Here is a 22,639-nt window from a genome sequence, read left to right as displayed (position 1 = left end):
GCAGGGTCTAGATATCAGAAGTTTCCTAACATTTTAATGAGAAATGTTTTTTTCTCCAAGCCTGTGGGTTTTCACTATTCCTACTTGAAAAACGTACTTTGTTTTATATTGGTTTGAGATAGCACCGTATCACCTGACATCTGAACAGTTTTGTCTCTAAGGACTTGTGGCCAGAAGATTAGAAAACAGATGCTTTTAAAGTGAAAGATTGTACTTGTAAAGTTCTCAACTACTTGCTGATAAATGGGTTAGACAGGCCTGTACAGTTCAGCATACAGAACTATAAACAATTAGAGTTTCTAATAACAATGTTAAAAAATGATGACTTCCATGAGGTGATTAACTGTGTAATTTAACCCTCTGCAGTGTGTTAGTGGGTAAATAACTGGCAGAGGGAAGAAGAGGATTTATGCAAAATCCTCCATGGTATACTCAATCTTGTGAAAAACTGAGATGCTTGGAAAGGAAGTATTTATTATACATTTGTGGAAATAACAGATAGCTTATTTACTGCAAAGCAAGAATCTGCATAATGAAACATTAATGGATATTTTAAGCAGCAGCAACTGCCTATACAGCAAAAACTGAAACGGGAAAATGTTTTTTCCGTCCTCTTGCATTTTGGTTTGCTGCTCACACACATCAGTTAGCTTTCTTATTCCCACTCAAGTTTTGGTCCTTGTTCTAATTATTTTTCATTCTTAGTGGAGTCTGACAATCCCTCCCCTTTGACAGAGTCTGAAATCTGCTTCCATTCACTCCCTCGGTCGCTCTGCCAGGTGCATCTGACACTGGGGTGGCACTGGGGTGACACTGGGGTAATGCTGGGGTGACACTGGGGTGATGCTCAGCTGCCCATCAGCAGCGCGGTTACTTTGTCACTCAGACATCTTTGTTTCCACGGGACATTTTGAGATGCGGGCACTTCCCATGCAAAGCTGGCATGGCTTCTTTAAGCATTTTTCAGCACCAGCGCCCGGCGCAGCAGGACCCAGCATGGCGGGCCGCGCCGCGCCGACGGGCGGCGGTTGGAGACCACGCAGTACAACGGCCGCTAACGGACGGAGCACGAGCGCCGCTAGGGGGCGCCCCGCCCGCTGCCCAAAGAGGCGGAGCCACCTTCCCGCCACGTGACGCGAGCCAGGCGTCCTTTTGTCATACTGCGCTACGTCACAGGAGCGGTGGGAGTTACTTGCTGTTGCGCAGCCGCAGTGCGGTGCCCCGTGCGGTTGGCGGCCGGGAAACCCCTCGGAAGAACGTTGAGGCGGGGGCGCCGGAGCCGCCATAGCCAGGGGCCGTGCCGGCGAACGTTGTGAGAGAACGGGAAGCGGAGTTGAACCGCGGGGATCTCTCCGCAGTGCCCGACCGCTTTGCGAGGAAGAGCCGGGCGGGCGTGTGGGCGGGCGTACCGCTGAGGCCTAGCTCGGTCGCCAAGGGCCGGAGTCGTCGTGGAGACGGGGAGCGGGGCCTCCCGGCGCCGCCGCTGCCATGGAGCCCTGAGGCCTCCCCGAGCTGAGTGTGCCTAGGCCGCACGGCCTGGCCATGGCGCAGCGCTGCGGCCTCTGAGTGCCGCCTGCCCCAGCTCTGCGCCGCTGCCCGCACGGTGCTCGGTGCGGCCTAGCCCGGCCCCACCATGTCTTGCGTCCATTACAAGTTCTCGTCCAAGCTCAACTATGACACCGTCACCTTCGACGGCCTTCACATCTCTCTGTGCGACCTCAAGCGCCAGATCATGGCCCGAGAGAAGCTGAAGGCGGCCGACTGCGACCTGCAGATCACCAACGCCCAGACCAAAGAAGGTGGGTGCTGGGGACGGGGGTTGGGCACGGGGTGCAGCGGATGGGACGCGGTGCCGTGTGTTGGGCCTTAGGGAGCCTTGCTTTTGTCGTTGCTGCGCTGACAAAACCGTCAGGTCCGTGTTTTAAATTCAGAACTGTGTGTAGAATAACGCGTGGCTGATAGGGGATTGCCGATGTGCTGCTTTCCCGGAATTCCTCTGGCTTCCGTTTAAAATAAAGAAAGGTGGGAGGTTTACTTGTTAAAACAAACTTGCTAGGTTTATTTGAAATCTGTTGGAGAAAGCTGTAAGTGATAAAAGAGAACGGATGTCTAGTGTGTGAAGAAATAAAGTAGATTTGACTGTTTCATTTTCTTCACTGAATTGGAAAACTGTCTTTGTGGCAGTTTCAGAAACCACTCTCTAGCAGCGTCCTCAGTCACAAGTTACTTGTAGCCTATCATCTTTGCAGACCCTTAAAGATGCTTTGCACAAATTTTCTATTTGTAAATCATCCTTTGGAATTTCCTGTTGGTTAAACTTTCTGCCTGTTTTTTTTTTTTTTCTTTCCATCAAAGAGTTTGTCATTCAAATGCTATTGAACATTGTTTCATCTTTTGTTTGTATCTCTTTTTTGTGGTATTACATAGTAACTCAGTCAGGGAGGTACTGAAGTCTAATGGCAGAGGGCTCAAGGGAATTATAAGAAGAAATATCCTTGAAAATGGTGTAAATTCTTCTAGCTCCAATATGGTGCTCAATTATCAGTGATGATAATGTTTCTGTACTGCTTGGTGTGATACTACTGTTGTTGGTGGTGATGTGCTATCCTGATGTGTTTGGATGTGACTAAAGACTTTGGGGTGTCAATTCTCAGAAATAAAAAGAATTGTGAAGTGTTTTCATGTCTTAAGCAGTGAACTTTTCTGTATGCCTTGTGGTTCTGTGACAATTGTTCCTTTAAAATTTGTACAGTATGTGGTGTTGGTCTTTTTCTTTGGTTGTGGTTTTTTTGTTACACATATTAAAATTCAAGCAACATAATATCTACACCAGTAACTAACTTCAACCCTAGCATTTTACGTGACTGGTCTTTGTGGGTTGAATAGTTTTCAGGAGGAATGGTATTCTTAAAATCTCAGAACTGGGATCTTACATGAGTTCAGTGCTGCAGCTTGTTAACAGTTTTACTCATTCCCAGTGTGATGTCTTCGAACTCGTGCTCACTCTGAAATCCCATGGTCTCACAGCTGGTGTCTGTACTGGAATGTCTTCAGCAGTTTGTAAACATAGCATTTCAGATAAGACATTTAAACAACTTTTAAACTTTGTCCTTGTCTGTATGGTTTTATGTTGCAGTGCTAGTATTAGCAGTTGCTTTAGTTATACCTCAGTACAATTATTGGGTTGCTGTGCAGTGCTGGTACACAGAGCTCTCAGGATGCTGAGAGAGTTCCCTGTTGCCCTGGTTAATGTGAGGGTAAATTATGTACCTTGTCAAGGAGTGGTGTGTTACAGTGGAGCTCAGCTGCAGTGCTTGTCTGAGTCAGCTGTGTTAACTGTCACCAGCAGGTCTAGGATCCATTTTCTTTGTAGGTGACAGCTGGATTAATGTCCCTTTGGCAGATTCTGTGGGCGAGCTCTGCCTGATCCATCTTCAGTCTGTCCCAGCATTGCTTTCACTTTCTCCTCAGTGACACATTGAGATGGCAAGTGGTGCCAACTGAACACTGGGGCTTTGGGTGGTCTGCAAGCTCAGATTTATGATTACATGTTAGACTTTGACTCATCCATTCAGGATCACATAAGTGCTCTTATGAAGCAGAGAGCTGTACAGTAATGATGCAAATGAAAGGTGCATGAACCATTTGATAAGTGAACTGGCTCATTCAAGACATAGTATGTCAGATGAGGTCATTGATACCTATTTTGGTGGATGCTGAAAACCAGAAATAGCAGCCTGCTCCATTAATCAAGGTGTTTTGAAGCAGTTGTTTAGTGTCAGCTACGTAACTTATTCACTTGTTGCAAAGTAAAAAAATTATAAGTATTGATTAAAATAAGGTTAAAATAGATGAAAAAGTGCTAGGGAGAAAAGGCATTTTGAGGAGTTGTCCTATTTTATTTTTTAGATAAGGTTTCCTCTCTTGAATGTAAGAGGAAAACAAGCACTAATTTTCAGATCATTCAAATCCTTCCACCAATATTACAGTATCTAATTAGTGAGATATCTAAGCCTAGCAAAGGTCATTTCACTTTTTTTTTTATCACAAGACATGGTCTTGTCTTCTAATGTTATTTTAAGAACACTATCTCTGTGTGTCATGCTCAAAAAGATGCCTTTTGCATCAGACAGAAACCGGTGTAGAGAATGCAGTAAGAACTTAAAGTAACTTGGTTATAGTATGTATATAACACAAACTTACCAGTTTTTCAGTACGTTATACTTCTTTTTGCAGAAAGTTGCATTAATGAATGTGTTTTTTTTGTTTGAAATCAGTAATTTTTTGTCATGTATACCTCCATTCAGTCCTTGAAATGTCTCTTTCTCTGGACTCTTTGAAGTATGCTATTGTAGAATAGGTGGCAAGTTTTACACTGTTATGTCACTTCTGCTCAGTGCGTAATCCACTTTTTCCTTTTGCTTTTGGCAGTTTTTCCAACTAATTGAATTCCTTTTTTGATCACGTGTCAGATTGACTAAAGCCTGGTAGCTGCTCACTGGCTGGCACCATCAGTAAAAATGAGTTTCCTGCTGTAAGGGAGTAGGAATCAACGATTTGCTTACCTCCTGTTTTGCAGAGAATTTCTATTAGAGCTCTGCTTAGACAAGTGTGAAAAGTGGCCTTGTGGAATATGATGTCACTGCTCATTTGCAGATGTTCAGTCACATGGTGAGGGAGGATGTGCAGTGACACTGCTTTGCAGATCTGTGAGCTGCCAAGTCCCTGCTAGGCAATATTGCTATAGGGGAGCAAGCTTCTGCTGGAGATGCCAGTTCAGTCTTAGAGCTGTTAGACTGAGCTGGCTTCTGTTAAATTCAGTTGAGCAAACACTTTTCCAGGGACTTCAGGAGTAGCTTCAGCTTTCATCGTTTTCATTTTTTTAAAAGAGGCTAAGTTAGTGCTTTGCATTGATTTATTTCACTTTTAATAATATTTCATCACCAAAATGCATTCAAATAGCCGGAATCAAAGAGAAAAGCATACTGCAGCCAAGTGATTCCAAGTCTGTTCAGACATAACTCAGCTGTGTGTAATCACTCTTCCACCAATTCTCTGTCATGCCATTGTGACAAAATGGGATGAAGTAAGTACCAAATACAAATAAGTATCATGCATGTCCTATGCAAGTAAAATCTGCTTTACTTACTATCTGAGTTACTGATCTTCTGTTGATCAGTTTAAATATGAAAGCTCAGTTGATGTTTGAAGTGAATTAGTTTTTGTATCAATCTGCTCCTGGACGGCTGGAGCTCTTTTAACATGCAAACTGGAAGTAAGCAAACATGTGCATGCAAGGGTAGCTTATTCCAAGGGCTTGTTTGTTAGTGCATTTCTAATAGTGGTCACAGAAGCATGGAATTATAGGGGTTGGAAGGGACCTCCAGAGATCATAGAGCCCAGCCCCCCTGCCCTGTCATTAAATTGTCACACATAACTGAAAGAGGATTTCTTTGCCCTTATGCATCATACGCTTTTTGTGTGCATTCAGATTGACCTCTGCAGGCTTGCATAATTTATGAATAAAGGCATTGGCTGCCAGAAAGAGCAGTTTAGACTCAAATTTATAATGGGAACAGAAATGAAGCCTATTTTCACTGTTACAGAAAAAGATTGCCAGTTTAAAAAAAGTGCAGTTTTTTTTTTTTGAAGAGGAAAAGCATTTTTCCTTTGAGACCTTTGAATGGCTGTGGCTGTCCTAATCTAGTTCAACTTTTTTAGTATTAGTTTTCTGTTTGTGAGCCTGAAGACTAGAGATTTAAAGGAACACATTTCAAAGGTAACTCCTCATAGTGTTTATTGTCTTCGGTTCTTTTGCCTGGTTTTCTTTGTTTACTTCAGGCTTTTTTTTTTCTGGATAATATCCATGTTTGTGTAATGCACGTGGAAAGGAGTCTCTTCTGTTCCCTTCAGCTGATGTCCAGACAGATGCAGCAGGAGTGGTCAGCTTGTTCACAGTCTAGGGGAGATGCAAAAATATGCAGTTCTATAGATCTGCCAAGTTTTGTATTTGGAGCAGTCATTGCAAGCTCCTCATTTGTCAAGGAGCCACTGTTGCTTGTCCTAGAGCTCTGAAATCTTCAGCCAGTGGCTTCTAATCTGAACTCCTCAATTGAGAAGTCCTACTGCAGCCTTTTGTGACAGCTAGCTTTGTGTGGTTGGATTTTCTTAAGAGTTCTAGGGGTTGGTTTCAGGATGTATACTTTAGGAAAAAGCTTCTGTTTTCATAGATGTCGTTAGGAGTAGTCCTTTCTCACCCAGTTCTAAATGGCTGTGTAATTCAGAGGAAGTCTATTGTTGAATTCCCTTGAGGAAGATTAGGAATTAGTTTCAGCTAGATGATTTTTCAATTTAAGTAATTCATAGTCTGAAATATAAATAAATCTTTCATTCTTGTGTTGTCGTAGTTCTATGATTTTTGGCATTGGTATTCCACATCGTAACATCATGTAGTGTACTAAAAGTTAAGAGTTAATGCTCCAGCTCTGTGGATCATTGATAGTTATGGGTATACCTGTCTCAGAAGAGAACAACTACATTCCCCAGAGGACTGCGATGCTTTGCATTTTTACGTGTTTCCGCTCAGAGGGAAAGATAAAAACTGTCTGTGGTCACGGGATGCTCTCTTTCCTTTGGGATCCACTCAGCAGTGGGTGCTCGCTGCCGTCCGCCTTCAGCGTTAGCGTAAGGCCTTCGCTTTATCGGACGCACTCTCTTGCTCATTTTATTTGATTCGTTAGCCTCAATTCCAATTATATTGTATTATATTGTGTTTTGTTTTATATTGTCTTATTTAGTAAATTAGCTTTCTTCCTCAGATCGTTGCCACTGTTTGGTTCCTAGGCCTATCTCCCTTTTCCCTTTCCCCCTTCCCCTTTCCTGGGGCGTGGGTCCCTGGGTCCCCTGCACCAATTGTCGCAGAACCGGGCCGAACCTGCCTGTAAACTGTTGACATTTTTTGGTGCCCAATGTGGGACAAAACCAGCTGCCTTAGCCAGGCAGACATACTTTTAGAGTGAATCTCTGTCTTTTGTTCGGAAGCTTATCTGTACTGCAGGGTGCTGTATGGCAAAACACAACCTTGAAGTCTGGGCATACTGCCAGTTGTCCTGGGATATCTGTAAACTTTTTTGGGTGCTGCCAGCCAGCTTGTTCTAGTGAAGAAAAAAAAATGCTTTCTCTTCTTAAACTGCTCTTAAAGGGGCTGCATTGCATTGTTTTTCCCCTTTTAATGCTCAAAACGTACTGGGACTTTTTCCCTGAGCACCAGCAAGATCCTGAGAACTTAACCAGATATTTGAGACAGCGATGTCGCGGCTCAGACAGATCTGAGGAGGCCCAAATTATTTGGGGTCTGGCATATGCCAATCGGACTATATTCAATACTATCCCGGAGAGGCATAGTTTCTGAAATAGAGCGAGAGATTCTCCCGAGCCGAAAGGGTCAGTGTCCAGATCCAGGGAGTCTTTCAGCTGACAATCAGACTCTCCTGTCCAATTTAGACAGCCTCCGGTCTGATAGAGACACCCTCCAGACCAAGCAAGTCGCTTTTCAGTTCGAGAAAGATGCCCTCCAGCCCGAAAGAGTTGCCTTCCAAACTGAGCGAGGTGCACTCCAGTCCAAACTCAACAACCCTCAGTTTCAACAAGATGGTTTCCAATCTGAGCAAGATGCCCTCCAACCTGAAAGAGACACCCTCCAGTCTGAGTGAGACATCCTCCTGTCTGAATGGTACTCCTTCAGAACTGAGTGAGTTACCTACCAGCCACAATAGCCCCTGCTCCCTAGCCAGGTGGGGGAAAGGGATAATAGAGTGTATTAGACTGCATGGATTCGATGGCCTGGCACATCAGAACCACAAAAATATAAGGCACTGGTGGACTCTGGTGCACAGTGCACTCTAATGTCCTCGAGTCACCAAGAGAAAGAATTAATCTATACTTCTGAGGTGACTGGGGGTTCCCAAGAGTTGACCATGTTGGAGGCTGAAATAAGCCTCACTGGTAAAGACTGTCAAAAACATCCTATTGTGACTGGCCCAGGGGCTCCATGTATAATTGGTATTGATTATCTCAAAAAGGGATGTTTTAAGGATCCCAAAGGGTAACAATGGGCTTTTGGAGTAGCTGCTGTGAACGCAGAAAACATTAAGCAGCTGTCTGCTTTGCCTGGCCTGTCAGAAGATCCGTCTGTTGTGGGGCTGCTACAAGTGGAGGAGCAACAGGTGCCAATTGCTATAAAAACAGTGCACAGGCGGCAGTACTGTGCTAACAGGGATTCCTTGCTCCCCATTCATAATTTGATTTGTTAGTTAGAGAGCCAGGGAGTGATCAGCAAAGCTTGCTTACCTTTTAACAGTCCCATATGGCCAGTGCATAAAGCCAGTGGAGAATGGAGGCTGACGTAGATTACACTGGCCTGAATGAAGTCACACCCCCACTGAGTGCTGCTGTGTCAGGTGTGCTACAGCTCCTGTATGATCTGGAGTCAAAAGCAGCCAAGTGGTATGCCACCACTGACATTGCCAATGCCTTCTTTTCAATTCCTTTGGCCGCAGAATGCAGCCACTGTTTGCCTTCACCTGGAGGGGCGTTCAGCACACCTGGAACCGTTTGCCCCAGGGGTGGAAGCACAGCCCAACCATTTGCCATGGGTTGATCCTTACTGCATTGGAACAGGGCGGTGCTCCTGAGCACTTAAATACATTGATGATATCATTGTGTGGGGCAATATACCAGGGGAAGTTTTTGAGAAAGGAGAGAGAATAATCCAGATCCTCCTGCGAGCTGGTTTCACTATTAAGCGGAGCAAAGTGAAAGGGCCTGCACAGGAAATTCAGTTCCTAGGTATAAAGTGGCAAGATGGATGTCGTCACATCCCTACAGATGTGATTAACAAAATCACTGCCTTGTCTCCACCCACCAGTAAGACAGAGACCCAAGCTTTTTTAGGTGTAGTGGGCCTTTGTAGAATGCATGTTCCAAACTACAGTCTCATTGTGAGCCCTCTCTTTCGGGTGACATGGAAGAAGAATGATTTTGTGTGGGGCCCTGAGCAGCAGCAGGCTTTTGAGCAAATGAAGCAGGATATAATCAGTGCTGTGGCCCAGGGGCCAGTGCGAATGGGACAGCATGTAAAGAGCATCCTCTACACTGTTGCTGGAAAGGAAGGTCCCACTTGGAGTTTGTGGCAAAGAACTTCTGGAGAGACCTGAGGCCAACCCCTTGGATTCTGGAGTCGGGCGTACAGGGGGTCTGAGGAGCACTACACTCCAACTGAGAAGGAGATCTTAGCCGCGTACGAGGGGGTTCAAGCTGCTTCCGAAGTAATTGGTACTGAAACGCAGCTCCTTCTGGCACCTCGACTGCCAGTGCTGAACTGGATGTTCAAAGGAAAGGTTCCCTCCACCCATCATGCTACCAATGCCACTTGGAGTAAGTGGATTGCACTGATTACGCAGCGAGCTCGGATGGGGAACCTCAGTCACCCAGGAATCCTAGAAGTGATCATGGACTGGCCTGAAGGTAAAAAGTTTGGAACAATGCCAGCAGAGGAGGCATCACATGCTAAACAGACCCCACCATATAATGAACTACCAGAAGATGAAATATGAAGATATGCCCTGTTCACAGATGGATCATGTCGCGTTGTGGGTAAGCACGGCAGATGGAAATCCACTGTGTGGAGCCCCACACGACGAGTTCCTGAGGCCACTGAAGGAAAAGGAGAATCAAGCCAATTTGCAGAGGAAAAGGCTGTCCAGCTGGCCTTAGATATTGCTGAACAAGAGAGGTGGCCAGTGCTTTATCTTTACACTGACTCATGGATGGTGGCAAATGCTCTATGGGAGTGGTTACAGCAATGGGAACAAAATGACTGGCAGTGAAGGGGTAAGCGTATTTGGGCTGCTGTGGAAAAGACATTGCTGCGCGAATAAAGAATATGGTTGTGAAGGTGCGCCATGTAGATGCTCATGTTCCTAAGACCCAGGCAACTGAAGAACAACAAAATAACCATCAGATAGATGAAGCTGCCAAAGTTAAGGTGGCTCAAATAGACTTGGACTGGCAACATAAGAGTGAATTATTTTTAACTCGGTGGGCCCATGAGAAAATAGTCACATCTGGCTTGAAGTGCAATATAAAAGCTGTTCTGATGGAGAGACTTTGGTGTTTCAGTCTTATTCAGTGTCTGGCATGGGACTGTTTGCTTGAGTATTATGTAAAAGGTCAAATGGTTTTCCTCCTTTTCAGAAGACCAACGTGGTGTTAACTAAGGCAAGGCATGGATAGCTTCAGGGATGCTGTTTTGTAAAAGCTTTGTAAAATCTACTTTTTAAATTTTGAGTTACTTTGCTTTGCAAAAAGTGACTGTGAAGAACTCACCCCTCTGTAGTTAATTGAAGCTAGGTAAATCAGCTTAAGAACAGAGATACCACTTTAGCTTGAGCCACTCCTGGCCTATTTGTGAGAGCAGGCTAAGAAAAAAAGTATCTACAGTATTGTTTCTAGAAATGCTTGTTTAGTTTCAGCTTAAATTTAGAACACTGAGCTGCTGCAACGCTTGGTGGTTGTTGTTAAGCTCTTAAAAATAGGTGGTAGGTTCTCTTCTGTGTTCTGTGTCAAACACTAGCAGCCAAAGTGAATTGGCTTTAGTTATCAATTATGAGAGCAATAGCTGAGAGTTCTCATCTTTTAGGTAAGACACTGTCTCATTGCAGGGCAGGGTGACTGGCCTTAAATGTCTGGTTATGCTTGTGGGACTGTAGTGGATTGTTTTTTCTCCCAAAGCCTGTTGGTATTGTAGCCTAACAGAAGTAAACACAACCTAATCTAGAACAGCAATGAACCTTGTGCTCTCGCAGACTCTTTCAATGACCTTTGAGACCATTTTGCTGTTGGCATTCAGACTAGCTTAAAAAAAGTTGTTGCTTATGTTTGATTATCAAACTTCAAGATTTTTTTGAGATAAGCTGTTACTTTAAGACAGAAAGTTCAAATGGTACATGTGAATTTCTGCTTTTACATCTGCAAAAGAATGCTCAGAAGTGTTACCAGAATGCAGATTGGTATGTGTTCTTATGACCTTTTTTCTGCATTTATTTTTTGTAGAATACACAGATGATAATGCTCTGATTCCCAAGAATTCATCTGTAATTGTTAGAAGAATCCCTATTGGAGGAGTTAAAGCTACAAGCAAAACATATGTTATGTAAGTATACATAAAGCATTGTGGTGTTTGTGAGATGTTTCTTCACTTTTTGGATTCATATTCTATATTAAAGCTGCCATTATTTTTATTTTTGTAATGGGGTAGATGTTTATGCATCTCTCCCAAAATAGACTTAAATTTTTAGGCCTGCTGGGGTTCAAACTACAGCAGTATTGACTTTTGAGTTAATTCTGTTGTCTTTGTTCTTGGGGCTGATCTTCTGAGACACAAGGTTTTAGATCCTGTTTCCTCTACATGAGGAGATGCCTTATTACCTACCATGAAGTAAAATAATGTATATATAAACTTACACTACCAAGCATATTTATATTTTGTTCCCATCTCAGTAGTCTGCATCTTGGTGTGAGACTTTCTTGCACTTTTGTCTTTGTGACATGACAAGTTTTCTTATGTCCTAAACCTGGTATTTTTGCATGCTAGCAATAGAGGATGGAGCAAGGGTTACCAGTTGGTGAGCCATGCAAGCAAGAAATATCATAAAAAGTTGATTCCTGTTAGTTTTCTAAAGACAGGAATTGTTTCATGCAAGTGGAAGAGAACAGTACCCTTTAGTTTATTGCTTTTTGTGTGGGTACAATGAAGGAGTAGCTAAGGCTTTCCTGACTTGAAACTCAGCAAGTGGGTTAGCAAGCTGCCAAATGTTACTAATTGGCTTTCTGTTTTACCTTAATGAAGCTGGTATCTGTGCTCCAGGTTTTCATTCTGTATTCCTAGTATTCGTGGAGAACAGAGAATCGCATGTATTAATTACAATTAGATTACAGGATTGTTGCATTCATTCATTTATTCAGAGTCCAGTTCTGCATCAGCTGCTAGCATTGTTTGAATGACCCAGTTTTGCAGCCTTCTCAGAGATACACCTCTCCACCACAATTAGTGGCTGTTAGTACTTTGTGGTTTTGCTGCACTTTTTTAACTTTGATTCGCAACAATTAAAGTTTACTGATGAGTTACAGTTTGTCCCTAACAAACATTACAGCAGCATCTTGGTACCCACAAAGCATTTGCAAGCAAAGAAGTTGAGTTTATGTGGTTCTGCATGTGAACTGTGGCATATTACTGCCATAGTCATTCTAGCTCTTTCAGACACTACCTGATAATTCTGGACTGTACAGCATTCTGTTTATAAACATCACCTTGTTTTAGAGCTTAAGTATGTGTGTATCCTCCAACTCTGGTTGTATGGCACCCCCTCCTGGTGCAATAATGCTGCTCTAAAACTAGAGGAAAGATGCAGTGAGGATCAAAGATCTAATAAATACCCTTATGTGCAGATAGAGAAAGAATTGTGCTGCAGTTCTAATGTTGAAAATTAACCAGGTAGATTAGTTTCCTGTTCCTTCACCAGGAAACTGTGGAAACAAGTGGCAGAGTGGCTAACTCTTGGGAGTTATGAGCACGTGCTCTAATGGTGGAGAGGCTTTAGTAAATGTTTATTCTTCTTGTAATCTATTCTTCAAGGTAAATGCATAAATAAACTCTTGCATGGTAATTAATTATTTCCATGTACCTCCTCATCTTTGGGGTATGTGGAACAAGCACAGTGGCTCTCTAGCAGTGGCAGGGAGCAGGAGCCTTTCTCTCCATTCATCAATTCTACAACAGCCTTTAAATTGCTGCTACTCTTGGGACAGTTCCAACGTTTGAATTGTTGGTGAATTATGTCAGTGGTCGCGTGTCTGATTCAGAAGTAGTGTGCAGGTATGGACCAATCAGTATGTGGAATCTCAGCAAGTTTTCAAATGTAATAAATATTTCCGAAAATACTGTAGAGTTTTCAAGATTATTTTAAAGCAAATTCTGGCAATTAAGACCTTTTTTTTTGTCACAGGACTCCTAAATCGCACAAAATCCTAGAAACTCCTTTCAGGTGACATTTCTACTACTATTTTTAGTCAATATAGCATAGATAAGTTTTAGTATTTTGGCAGTTTCATGGCTAAGTACAGTAGATATCCAAACGCAGTGCTTGGGTTTCCACAAAGAAACACAGTTCTAAAGACAGTGAAGCAGAAATTTTTGTTGTTCCTATGTCAGATGACTGACTTCTCATTTTTTTTTCTTTTTTTTTCTTTTTGAGTAAGTTTGCAGTTCAGAGTATCTTAGGAATGAAAGTATTTTATCTGCTACCTAATTGTAACACTAGGGGTGTACAGATTGGCTAGAGCTGGCTTCACGTTTGGAATGTAATTTAAGAGCACAAAGGCATAGTACAGACTTCATATTTTTACTGCTTACATAGTGGAGACAAAATACCTGAGGACTTCTGCTTGCACTGTTATATATCTGTAAATATATCAGATGTATCTATATCTGTAAATATATCAGATGTATCTATATCTGTAAATATATCAGATGTATCTATATCTGTAAATATATCAGATGTATCTATATCTGTAAATATATCAGATGTATCTATATCTGTAAATCTTAAAATATTTGAAGTAGAAATGCGATTTCTCCCTCAGTACATTCAGTGCAATGAAAAAAAAATGTTTATGTATAAATTTCTACATTCACTAAATTTTCAAAACATGATTTTTCAATGTTCAGGTTTTATAATCTCTTTATGCAAGTGTTTTTTTTACGTTCTGATCACCTTTATTTCTTCTTCTAGAAGTCGAACTGAACCAGTGAGTGGAACATCAAAAGCAGTATGTAAAAACACAATCTCACACTTTTTTCTACACACTGCACTTAATTATAAACAATGTAGTATTACATTAATTTTCCAGATATTCACTTAATATCTTTTCAATCAAAATATAGTATGTTGTAAATACAATGTATTTGAATTCAATTCAGCATAGTAGAAACTGAGTAATGATATCATTTGCAGAATTCTAATGTGAATATTGGTATTTGTGCCTAGTAATGCGTTGTATTTCATATTGAATATGCTAGAATATTTCCTGTATGACCTTTTGTTGTACAGATACTGTATGATCGTTTCAGATCGTGTAGGTTTGAGGTTTGCACAGTTGAACATGGTGCCATGTTCTACATCTGTCTGTCTATAGCTAGTGATATATGTTTGTATAGGTTGTTGTGTGCTTTTTGTTTCTTGCAATAAAAATGTTTGGAGTGTATTTTTTGCCATTTTCACATTGTATCACCTAGTTTTTGTTTTTAAATACCTTTTTTTTTTTGCCTAATGGTTTTTGAAAATGTTATCAAAAACCACTGAGAAGCCATTATTGTTAAACTGGGTATTGTTTCTTACTTCTGACCTGGGGGTTCAAACAAATACCAAAACCAATATATCCCACGCATTTTCTGAGGATGTTTCTTTGCAACTAAATAATTCAAGTCCTTAAACACTTGAGTATTTGCTCCTAAAACTGTAATTGAAGTGATATTGTTTGGGCCCCTCTGAGTATATGAATGTCTTGAAAAATTGCCTTGAGTTTGAGTTTCATTGAATATCATTGCTACGAAGTGGTATTCTAAAGCTCTACATTTGGACTTTTCACTTTATCTAATGAAACAGTTTAGTTTAATAGTTCAAGTGAAAATATCTAAAATGTGGTGTACAAATCTCGGCACTAGGTTAGAGCCTGGTGCGTTTGTGGTTAAAGTCAGTGTCACTTTTCTTAACTTTTCTTTGTAGTGTACTTTTGAATCTGGGTGGCCTCAGGGCTGGATGCTGCTTTAATCTCCCAAAGGTTAAGCCTCTCTTTAGTATACCACCATTTTGAATTTACATTTGGAAAAAGAGCAGTGTTTCTTTGTTCTTGACAACACACTGTTACCCTGTTGCTAAAATATAGATAAGTATACAAGGAAATACTTGATTGGTTATGACCTAAATATTGATTTGCCTCTTGGGTCAAATATTATGTATTACTTTGAATTTCAAAATAGTCCTTACCGTATAAAAATTATTGCTTTGGTGGTTTTTATTTTAAGTATAACTTTAACTGCTTTTTCTTCAGTAGAATGGTATGAGGCATTACACTAACCCTGGATCATTGGATCTGATCACTTTCTAAGTTGTTAGGATAACGTAAATCTAGAAATTCATAAACTCAGTGTCTGTGTGCTGTGAAGAATACAGCCTCTGATTCTCATGGAATGGTTTGCAATCAACTTCAGATCAAAACCTTTTTGTATGTAGGCCTGAAAAGACTTAAGTCTGAATCTGACATCTGTATTTCAATCCCTGATTGGTTTGAATTCCTTTTGTGACAGAAATACCTCTCATTATGAGTTCAAGTTAGCTTAACTGGGCCAGTGACCCTAGTAGTTAATGTAATGCATTTGCGTGAAACACGTTTATAGTATTTGATCTAATTCAGATGGGTTTTTATTTCTTGAAAAGAGTTATTTTTCTTTTTGTTTACTAGCATGTGTATAAACACAACCACGTGTTCATAAATAAAGTTAACATTCTTTTAGCCTTGTGTGTTCCCTGGCATGTCTGTATTACATTCTTAAGTAGCATCTTACTGTAAGCTAACATAGATTAAAAAAAGTATCTGGAGTGTGTTGGGGGGTTAGTGTTAGTAAAAACTAGTGAAAGTAAGTGGAAGACAAAGCAAAAACATTTTCTTCTTGTTTGCTCTTACTATTCCTGATTTGGACGGTCGGTAGGCATAGAGAGGGTGGAAACCTCCTTGCATATATATACGTGTGTGTATGTACGCGTGTATATATGTGTATTTTTATATAAAAATTAAAGATTACTTTAAAAGTGCTGCATTTTCAGGGATTTCTGGAGTTGGAAAGGCAGTGAGATTCACTTCTAAAGGCCGCTCAGATCTTTGCCAGTGATCTTTTTGTTTTTAAATATGCGTGTTTCTGTATTTATTTCAGAGTAGAGCCCGAGTCTTAGTGTGGTAGGAATAAATTACAGGAGAGCTCACCAATTACTGCCTAATAGTAAAGCAAAAGCAGTGAAACTGAAACGAGTCTGAAAAAACCAGGATGCACAAAAGCTTATAGCATATTTTTTCATTGTTTCTCTTTTGTGTTAGTTGTCATTCTTTACTTCCTAATGCGTGTTGTTCCACTGTTACTCCAGCCAAATCAAGACAGTAGGTTTTTTTGTTTTAGCATTGATATTTCAGCAACTGCAGTAATCTCTATTTGGTATTTGTCTTCAGAGGCTGCAGAAATGCACAGTTGTGTCCTGTATTTTAGTGCCATGAAATACGACTGTGATCCTTCCTTTCTGGATTTGCAGATTAGCTAAGTTCTCAGGATTTAGACAATCACTGTAATTTAGATCTAGCACTCCAGCAGCCAGGTTAGTCTTTTCCCTATTTTATGTCCCCTTTTTCATTTACTTCTTGCTACCTTCCTTTCAATCTTCTGTAGGAATTGAGAGTTAATACATCTGACTAGCAACTCTGTTTTTTGTTGTTTGTTTTTTTTCCCCAGCTTTATTGCAGGACTACCTTAGGGCTGTGCACAGGGTTCCTGGAGGTGTTTCTGCTTGATTGATTGGAGGTCTTGGCAGGAATTAGTTCAGTGGAAATGTAATGGGGGAAAAAAAAATAACCTGGAATGCAGGATCTTTGGAAGATGGCCATTAGGCAAACTTACTGCATTCTTTGCTTGCTGCTTTTGATAGGAAGGAATATTGTCACATCCTTAGGAAATCAGACTGTTGCCTGTAGGCCATATAATGCTTTTTCCTAATAAAATACAAGAACTGATTATTATTTGTTTTGTTTTAGTTACTCATGAGTACTAGACTGTTAAATGTGTGTCATCAGATTTCTAAACTCCCATTAGGTAGTGTCCTTAATTTTTAATTTGTCCCTGAAAAACCACCAAATGACAGTGGCTAAGTTGTACCTTCCATGGGGGAACACTGGTCTCTTTTTTTTTATCATGTTTAAGGGAGTGGCACTTGGAGCATCATCCTTTTTTAATGCAACTAAGTGCAAAATCTTCTTGAGTAATTCATTAAAACCAACATTTTATTAGAGTAAGGAGTTGTCTGCAGATAGGTATTTTTTCCCCCGCAATCTGCTACAGCTGTTGCCTTCAGTTCTTCCTCTCTGTTAGGTAATAGTTTTCTTTCTTTCAAGGAAGGATCTCTTTTATGATCAGTTCAGTGATCTCCTGAGTAGAGCTGTTCAGTTTACATGCTGACATATTTTTTCTACTCTTTTGAACTTAATAAGCAGGATTTTGAGTGACTTTCAGATAATGATTTACTAGTGTAAGCTGGCTGCTGCTTGTGGCATGATTGAAAAACTGGAAAAGGAGTTACACTTTCCAGTTGTGGTAAAGTTAGACTTTGTTTCTCAACAAATGCTGCAATCCATTATTAACTCATGGCCTTAAGACCTCATTCCTGCAGGCTGATGGTGTAGGTAGCTGGAAGGGAGGGAATTGGTTGTGATAGGGAAAAATAGAGGTATGTTCTAACCCCATATTTGCATTATTTCCTTATTGTGTGCTTTATGTTTTCTTGCTTTTGTGCATTTAGTACTAGGCTGTTATTTGGAAGCTATTTTTATGTGGTAGGAGGGAAAATATTGAATTCTCACACTTTCTAAAGTAATTCATATAGTATGTGCTCTAATAAAGTAGTAGAAATCAGTTTTCCTAATTTTCATAGACTACTCTGTCACGGTAAGCCCTTTTATTTCAGTAATTTAATCGGGGGGGTTTTGTTTGTTTTGGGTTTTTTAGACAATAAGGCAATGGATTGCTTTTGTGACTGATATTTTGGATTGGTATTTTTATTTGGGTTTTGTGGGATGTGGTGAGATTGCCCCTCACATCATTTAGGAACAGTACAGTTTGTGGTTTGGAGCTGATAGCTCAGTGCTGCCACTGTGCTCACAAAAGCTTAACCATGTGCCTTTATAAGTGTTGGAACATTAAGTGGTTAACTTATAAATTACAGTGAAAATAAGTTTTCCCGTGTTTCCTTCTCAAATAAATATATTATTTTAAAATATCCAATTTAAGTGAAAATTGACAGTTTCCTTACCTGTTTGACTCTTATGCACTTGTAAATGTTTGACAAAGGTACCTCTTTGAGGTACTCATGAATAATGTTGGTCTCCATTGGATTTGGTTGTTTTTGTTTCTTCTCCTTAACCGTATAGACCCCCTTAAGCTCTCATTTGTTTGGACTTTGTTTTGAATAAATACAAATTATATATTTAGTTGAAAATGCATCTTCAAGAGACACGTAGGCAGTATAGTGCAGACTTTGACTACAATAGAGGTTAAATATTGCTATGTTTTGATTGTAGAACTTGAATATGTGTTTAATTTTTTGTGAACAGATTGATGACTCTTCTGCATCTATTTCTCTGGCCCAGCTTACGAAGGTATATATATATTCTTGTCAAGTATTAAAAAAAATGTGTTTTCTTCATATTTTTAAATCTTCTACTGTGATCTATAGTTGGCTTACTGTTGTAATTTGAAGAAATCTTTAGCTTTTAATAAGATTAAGTATTTAAGTTTAAACTGTGTGTAAATTTTGAAACTATCCTGTAAAGAGTAGTTCCTAGTTTGGGAAGATTGAAGGGGAGTACCTTATCAGCCTCAACATAATGTTGCAGTATTACTCGTCTTCAAGACACAAAGAAGAAGCACTTCAGAAGCGGTTTACCGTTTTTCATACGTTTCGTTAATTTTTCGTTGGAAACTAACACATTTTTTACAGAAGAATTAAATTGGCTGTAAGTTATGGACATTTCAGAGGGCTTTGCCACAGCCAAAAAAGTGTTTCTGTAACATGGACAATTGCATGGCTATTTTTGAATCTCTAGTCTTCCTAGATACAGATCCATTCCTGAATGTTGCACAGTTTTATAAATTGTAGTATATATATATAGTGGGCAGCACAATCTAATTTGTTTGAACACAGACTGTAAATTGTGTAAATGTACCTAATTGTTTATAGGAATATACCAATGTGTATGTGTGGCATATTAGCAGATGTGACCTTCTGAAACTGTTGTAATGCCATGTTTTGCTATGAAACTGCTTGCATTCTTTGCTCAATAATGTGTAACTTTGTCTGTGAAAGCACTAGTGACTGCACTTTGAAAAGGCTTAGTACCAGCCAATTAAACTGCTAGTCATTAGAACTACAGAGATCAGAGAAGGCAGGGCCTAACGCAGAGTAGTGAAGCTTGTTCATCTGACAATAAATGCTGGAGTTAATTCCCAAGTGATAAGTCTGCCCACTGGTAAATTCTTCCCTTACCCACTGTAGAAGTTAAGCTCTATACATCTGGCAAATAAATAAATAAATAAAGCCAAAAAAAAAACAGTTGGAATGTAACCATCTAACGAAATTGGTCTCCATTAGTGCTGTCCCTAAATATGTCCTTGGTTCTGTAGGTTCATGTCAGGTTTTATTCTAAAATGTGAGGAACTGTCCAAGTGCTGTACACACATTTAAGCTCTCACGCGAATCTGAGTATTTCAGAGAAGTGTAGGGACAAAGGAAGGGAGCTCCAAACTGTTACATGCCCTAACCTCTTCAGTGCAGACTGGCTTAGCGTGGAGGCAATGTGTTAACAGTTCTGTTTTATTTCCACTATGTATTAAATGCCATATTTGAATTTTGGTCTATTCCTACTAATGTTTTGTGGGTTTTGGGTGTGTTTTGTAAACCGTTTGGGTTCAAACAAATTAGGCAAGCTTTTGTAAAAGTTTTCTGTAAATGTTAATGGAAATGATTTCATAGATGTCGATCTGGATTATGTTAATGTTGAGAAAAACTGTGTATGTGAAACAACCATTTAATAAAATGTTGAAACTAGTTGGTTGCTTTTGTGAATGAATGCATATAAAAAGAAAAACATGAGTGGTTGATTTGAATGATAGGTGTTTGAGGGTCCAAAGAATTTGCAGTCACTCCCTTAGACCCTGCTTGTATCTGGACTAGTGTATAACAAAACATTTTTAACAAATACTGCTTAAAAAAATCAGCTTGCTTCAATGATTTGAACATCTAGTTCTGCATAAGGTTAATATTACATTTTGTAGATTAAAAGGACACAGTCAACTGGAAAAAAAAATCCCCACAGGTTTTACTTGCACTTAAAGCACTTAGTGTGAAGAAGTTAGTTTGTTGTGGACAAGCAGTTGGGACTCTCCACAACACATGGTGGTCAAATTCAAGGAATCCATGGTCTTGCTGAGTGTGTACTAAAAGATTGATTCCTCTTAATGCTTCTGTGTCAGAACTTCAGCAAGCGGAAGCAGCTTCCCCAACAGCAAGTTGTGTGTCCTTTTAATGCTGCAGAATGTAAGAAGTACTTGACATCTGTATTTCTGAATTGAATGTGTGATGGATATCTTCTCCAAAATAGTCTTGAGTGTAAAAATCAATTTTAAAATACCAGGTAGTGGTGGTTTGGGTTTGTTTGGTTTTTTTTGTTTATTTTTACACACAGCTTCAGTCCACTTTATGTTGAAGAAATTTGGATTGGTTACACAAGTCTTTATGTAAGGTACAAACAGAGCCTAAGGTTTTGAGTGCCCAAGAGTGCTCTCTTCAGGTAGATTTAACAGGCACATAAACATCATGTAATGGCATAAGGACTCCCCAGAACATCTTCAGGACAAATATATTTTATATAAGCAGCTGTTTTCATGCAACCTCAGCTAGAGTTGTGCTGCTCTTTACAGGATTGGATGAGTGGTGTTGTCTTTGGCTGTGTGGAATTAAATGTGTTTCTAATGTGTGTGTCAAATAATTACCTGTTAAACAGACTGCCAATCTGGCTGAAGCCAATGCTTCCGAAGAAGATAAAATAAAAGCTATGATGTCACAGTCTGGCCATGAATATGATCCAATCAAGTAAGTGTTGATAAAGTCAGATCTTTGAAGATTGCAGAAAAATATTGCGCGGTTGTTTGCTTTAAAGAGAGATACACATGCATACTTTTTTTTTTTTTTTCCCAAAAAACTTTTTTAGTTACATGAAGAAACCCTTGGGTCCACCTCCACCATCGTACACTTGCTTTCGTTGTGGAAAACCTGGCCACTATATAAAGAACTGTCCAACAAATGGGGTAAGGTTATGGTGGATTGCTGGTGTTATTTAGTTGTTTGTTTATTTATTTATTTAAACTTAGTTACTCGACAAATACATGAACATTTATTTTGACAGTCAGTTTCCTGGGGTGAGATACAGAGTGGCAAGACAGAATTGCAAAGCCCTTGAAGTTTCATGGGTAGAGAAGGAATTACAAGCATAAAACTTCCCTATTTTCCTCAGTCATAAGCTTTAAATATGTCCACAGACCATTCTCTATGTATCATTGTTTATATTTTGATGCACTCCATTTTAATTGGACATTTTCCCCAGAACTGTAAGTTTTTTGATGACCATCAGTTAGTACTTTGTGTTGCAAGGGGATGTTTCTGTTGACCCAACCTACTGAAGGTCTACACATTGAGTATTCATACCATTTAACGTAGAGCTGTGGGGTATGAATTGAAAACTTCATTTGTAGATAAGGAATTTAAGTTTCTCCAGTGACTGATTCAGATGACTGAAATAGACTCCTTCAGAGCCAGAGGTTATTTCTGTCATGCTGGAATGGTAAACTGTGGAATATTTAAGCTCCGAGGAGCCAGAAGTTGTATGAATGTCTGTTAAGTTCAGAATTCCGCTCAAACCTTTGAAACATCCTGACTATATTTAGGAAAATTAATATTTTAATCATGCAAGCCTTGTAACTGAGAAAAGGAGAGGATTAAAAGCTTTCAGTGTTTAGAGTAATCTTTGCCGTGTCATTTAAGTGTGGCTCTTAGGATGAAATGTCTGCATTTCTTTTCTTAACAGGACAAAAATTTTGAGTCAGTACCCAGGATTAAAAAGAGCACAGGAATTCCCAGGAGTTTCATGATGGAGGTGAAAGATCCCAATACAAAGGGTGCTATGCTGACAAACACTGGAAAATATGCTATACCAACTATTGATGCGTAAGTATGGGAGTTTCCAAAAGGACCAAAAAGCAAAAAAAGGTCATACATAAATGCCTGAGTGGTAATTCAGACAAGTTGTCCAGCATCAGTAATTGCAGGGAAGGATGCGTTGTCATATCTTGAAGTCAGTGTGATAACTTCTGATAGTAAAATAGGGTGGTCTTGCTGTTCATCCCCCTGTAACTGGGTTAAACTTGTTGTGACCTAAGAATCCATATTTCTGCAAAATGTTCTGGCAGTGTTTACAGTCAGAGTTGTTCTCTTGGGAAAGCTTGATTTGGTCCTAGTTTATGCTTCAAAGGTTTCCTGAAAGGTTTAACAAGTAGCTGTAGGACTGAGATTTCCACCCCGTCTGTCGGATCTCACTTGTGAAACAGTGAAGTTTTTCTGCTGGTGTGAACTGAGAAAATACTAGTGTGTTCTGAGAGTAGTGTCTGCTCCTGTTCCAGTTTTGGAGAAGTTGGGTGTTTTTTTTAACCTAT

At 40.0% G+C, this 22,639-nt stretch overlaps 1 protein-coding gene across 6 annotated transcripts in view; it reads left to right on the top strand.

Annotated features, from left to right (window-relative positions):
• Positions 1 to 1,260: 1,260 nt before the first annotated feature.
• RBBP6 (RB binding protein 6, ubiquitin ligase) overlaps positions 1,261 to 22,639 on the top strand; it is a 33,231-nt gene continuing 11,852 nt past the window's right edge. For 3 of the 6 annotated variants that reach the window (XM_065732722.1, XM_065732720.1, XM_065732719.1), the window contains exons 1-7: positions 1,262 to 1,799; positions 11,113 to 11,212; positions 13,851 to 13,887; positions 18,487 to 18,531; positions 20,935 to 21,023; positions 21,142 to 21,238; positions 22,015 to 22,154. In XM_065732722.1, coding sequence (XP_065588794.1) covers positions 1,634 to 1,799; positions 11,113 to 11,212; positions 13,851 to 13,887; positions 18,487 to 18,531; positions 20,935 to 21,023; positions 21,142 to 21,238; positions 22,015 to 22,154 — 674 coding nt within the window. In that variant the 5' untranslated portion in view covers positions 1,262 to 1,633. Of the gene's footprint in view, positions 1,800 to 11,112; positions 11,213 to 13,064; positions 13,104 to 13,850; positions 13,888 to 18,486; positions 18,532 to 20,934; positions 21,024 to 21,141; positions 21,239 to 22,014; positions 22,155 to 22,639 lie in introns of all 6 variants that reach the window. The other 3 variants (XM_065732718.1, XM_065732717.1, XM_065732721.1) reach the window with 2 other exon arrangements.

The sequence above is a fragment of the Cyrtonyx montezumae genome, unplaced genomic scaffold (genome assembly GCF_038088225.1).
Source record: "Cyrtonyx montezumae isolate F1298 unplaced genomic scaffold, pur_monq_1.0 scaffold_16, whole genome shotgun sequence".
Lineage (NCBI taxonomy): Eukaryota > Metazoa > Chordata > Aves > Galliformes > Odontophoridae > Cyrtonyx > Cyrtonyx montezumae.
Note: the sequence above shows the minus strand (reverse complement) of the source record. Positions and strands in the feature narration are given on the sequence as shown.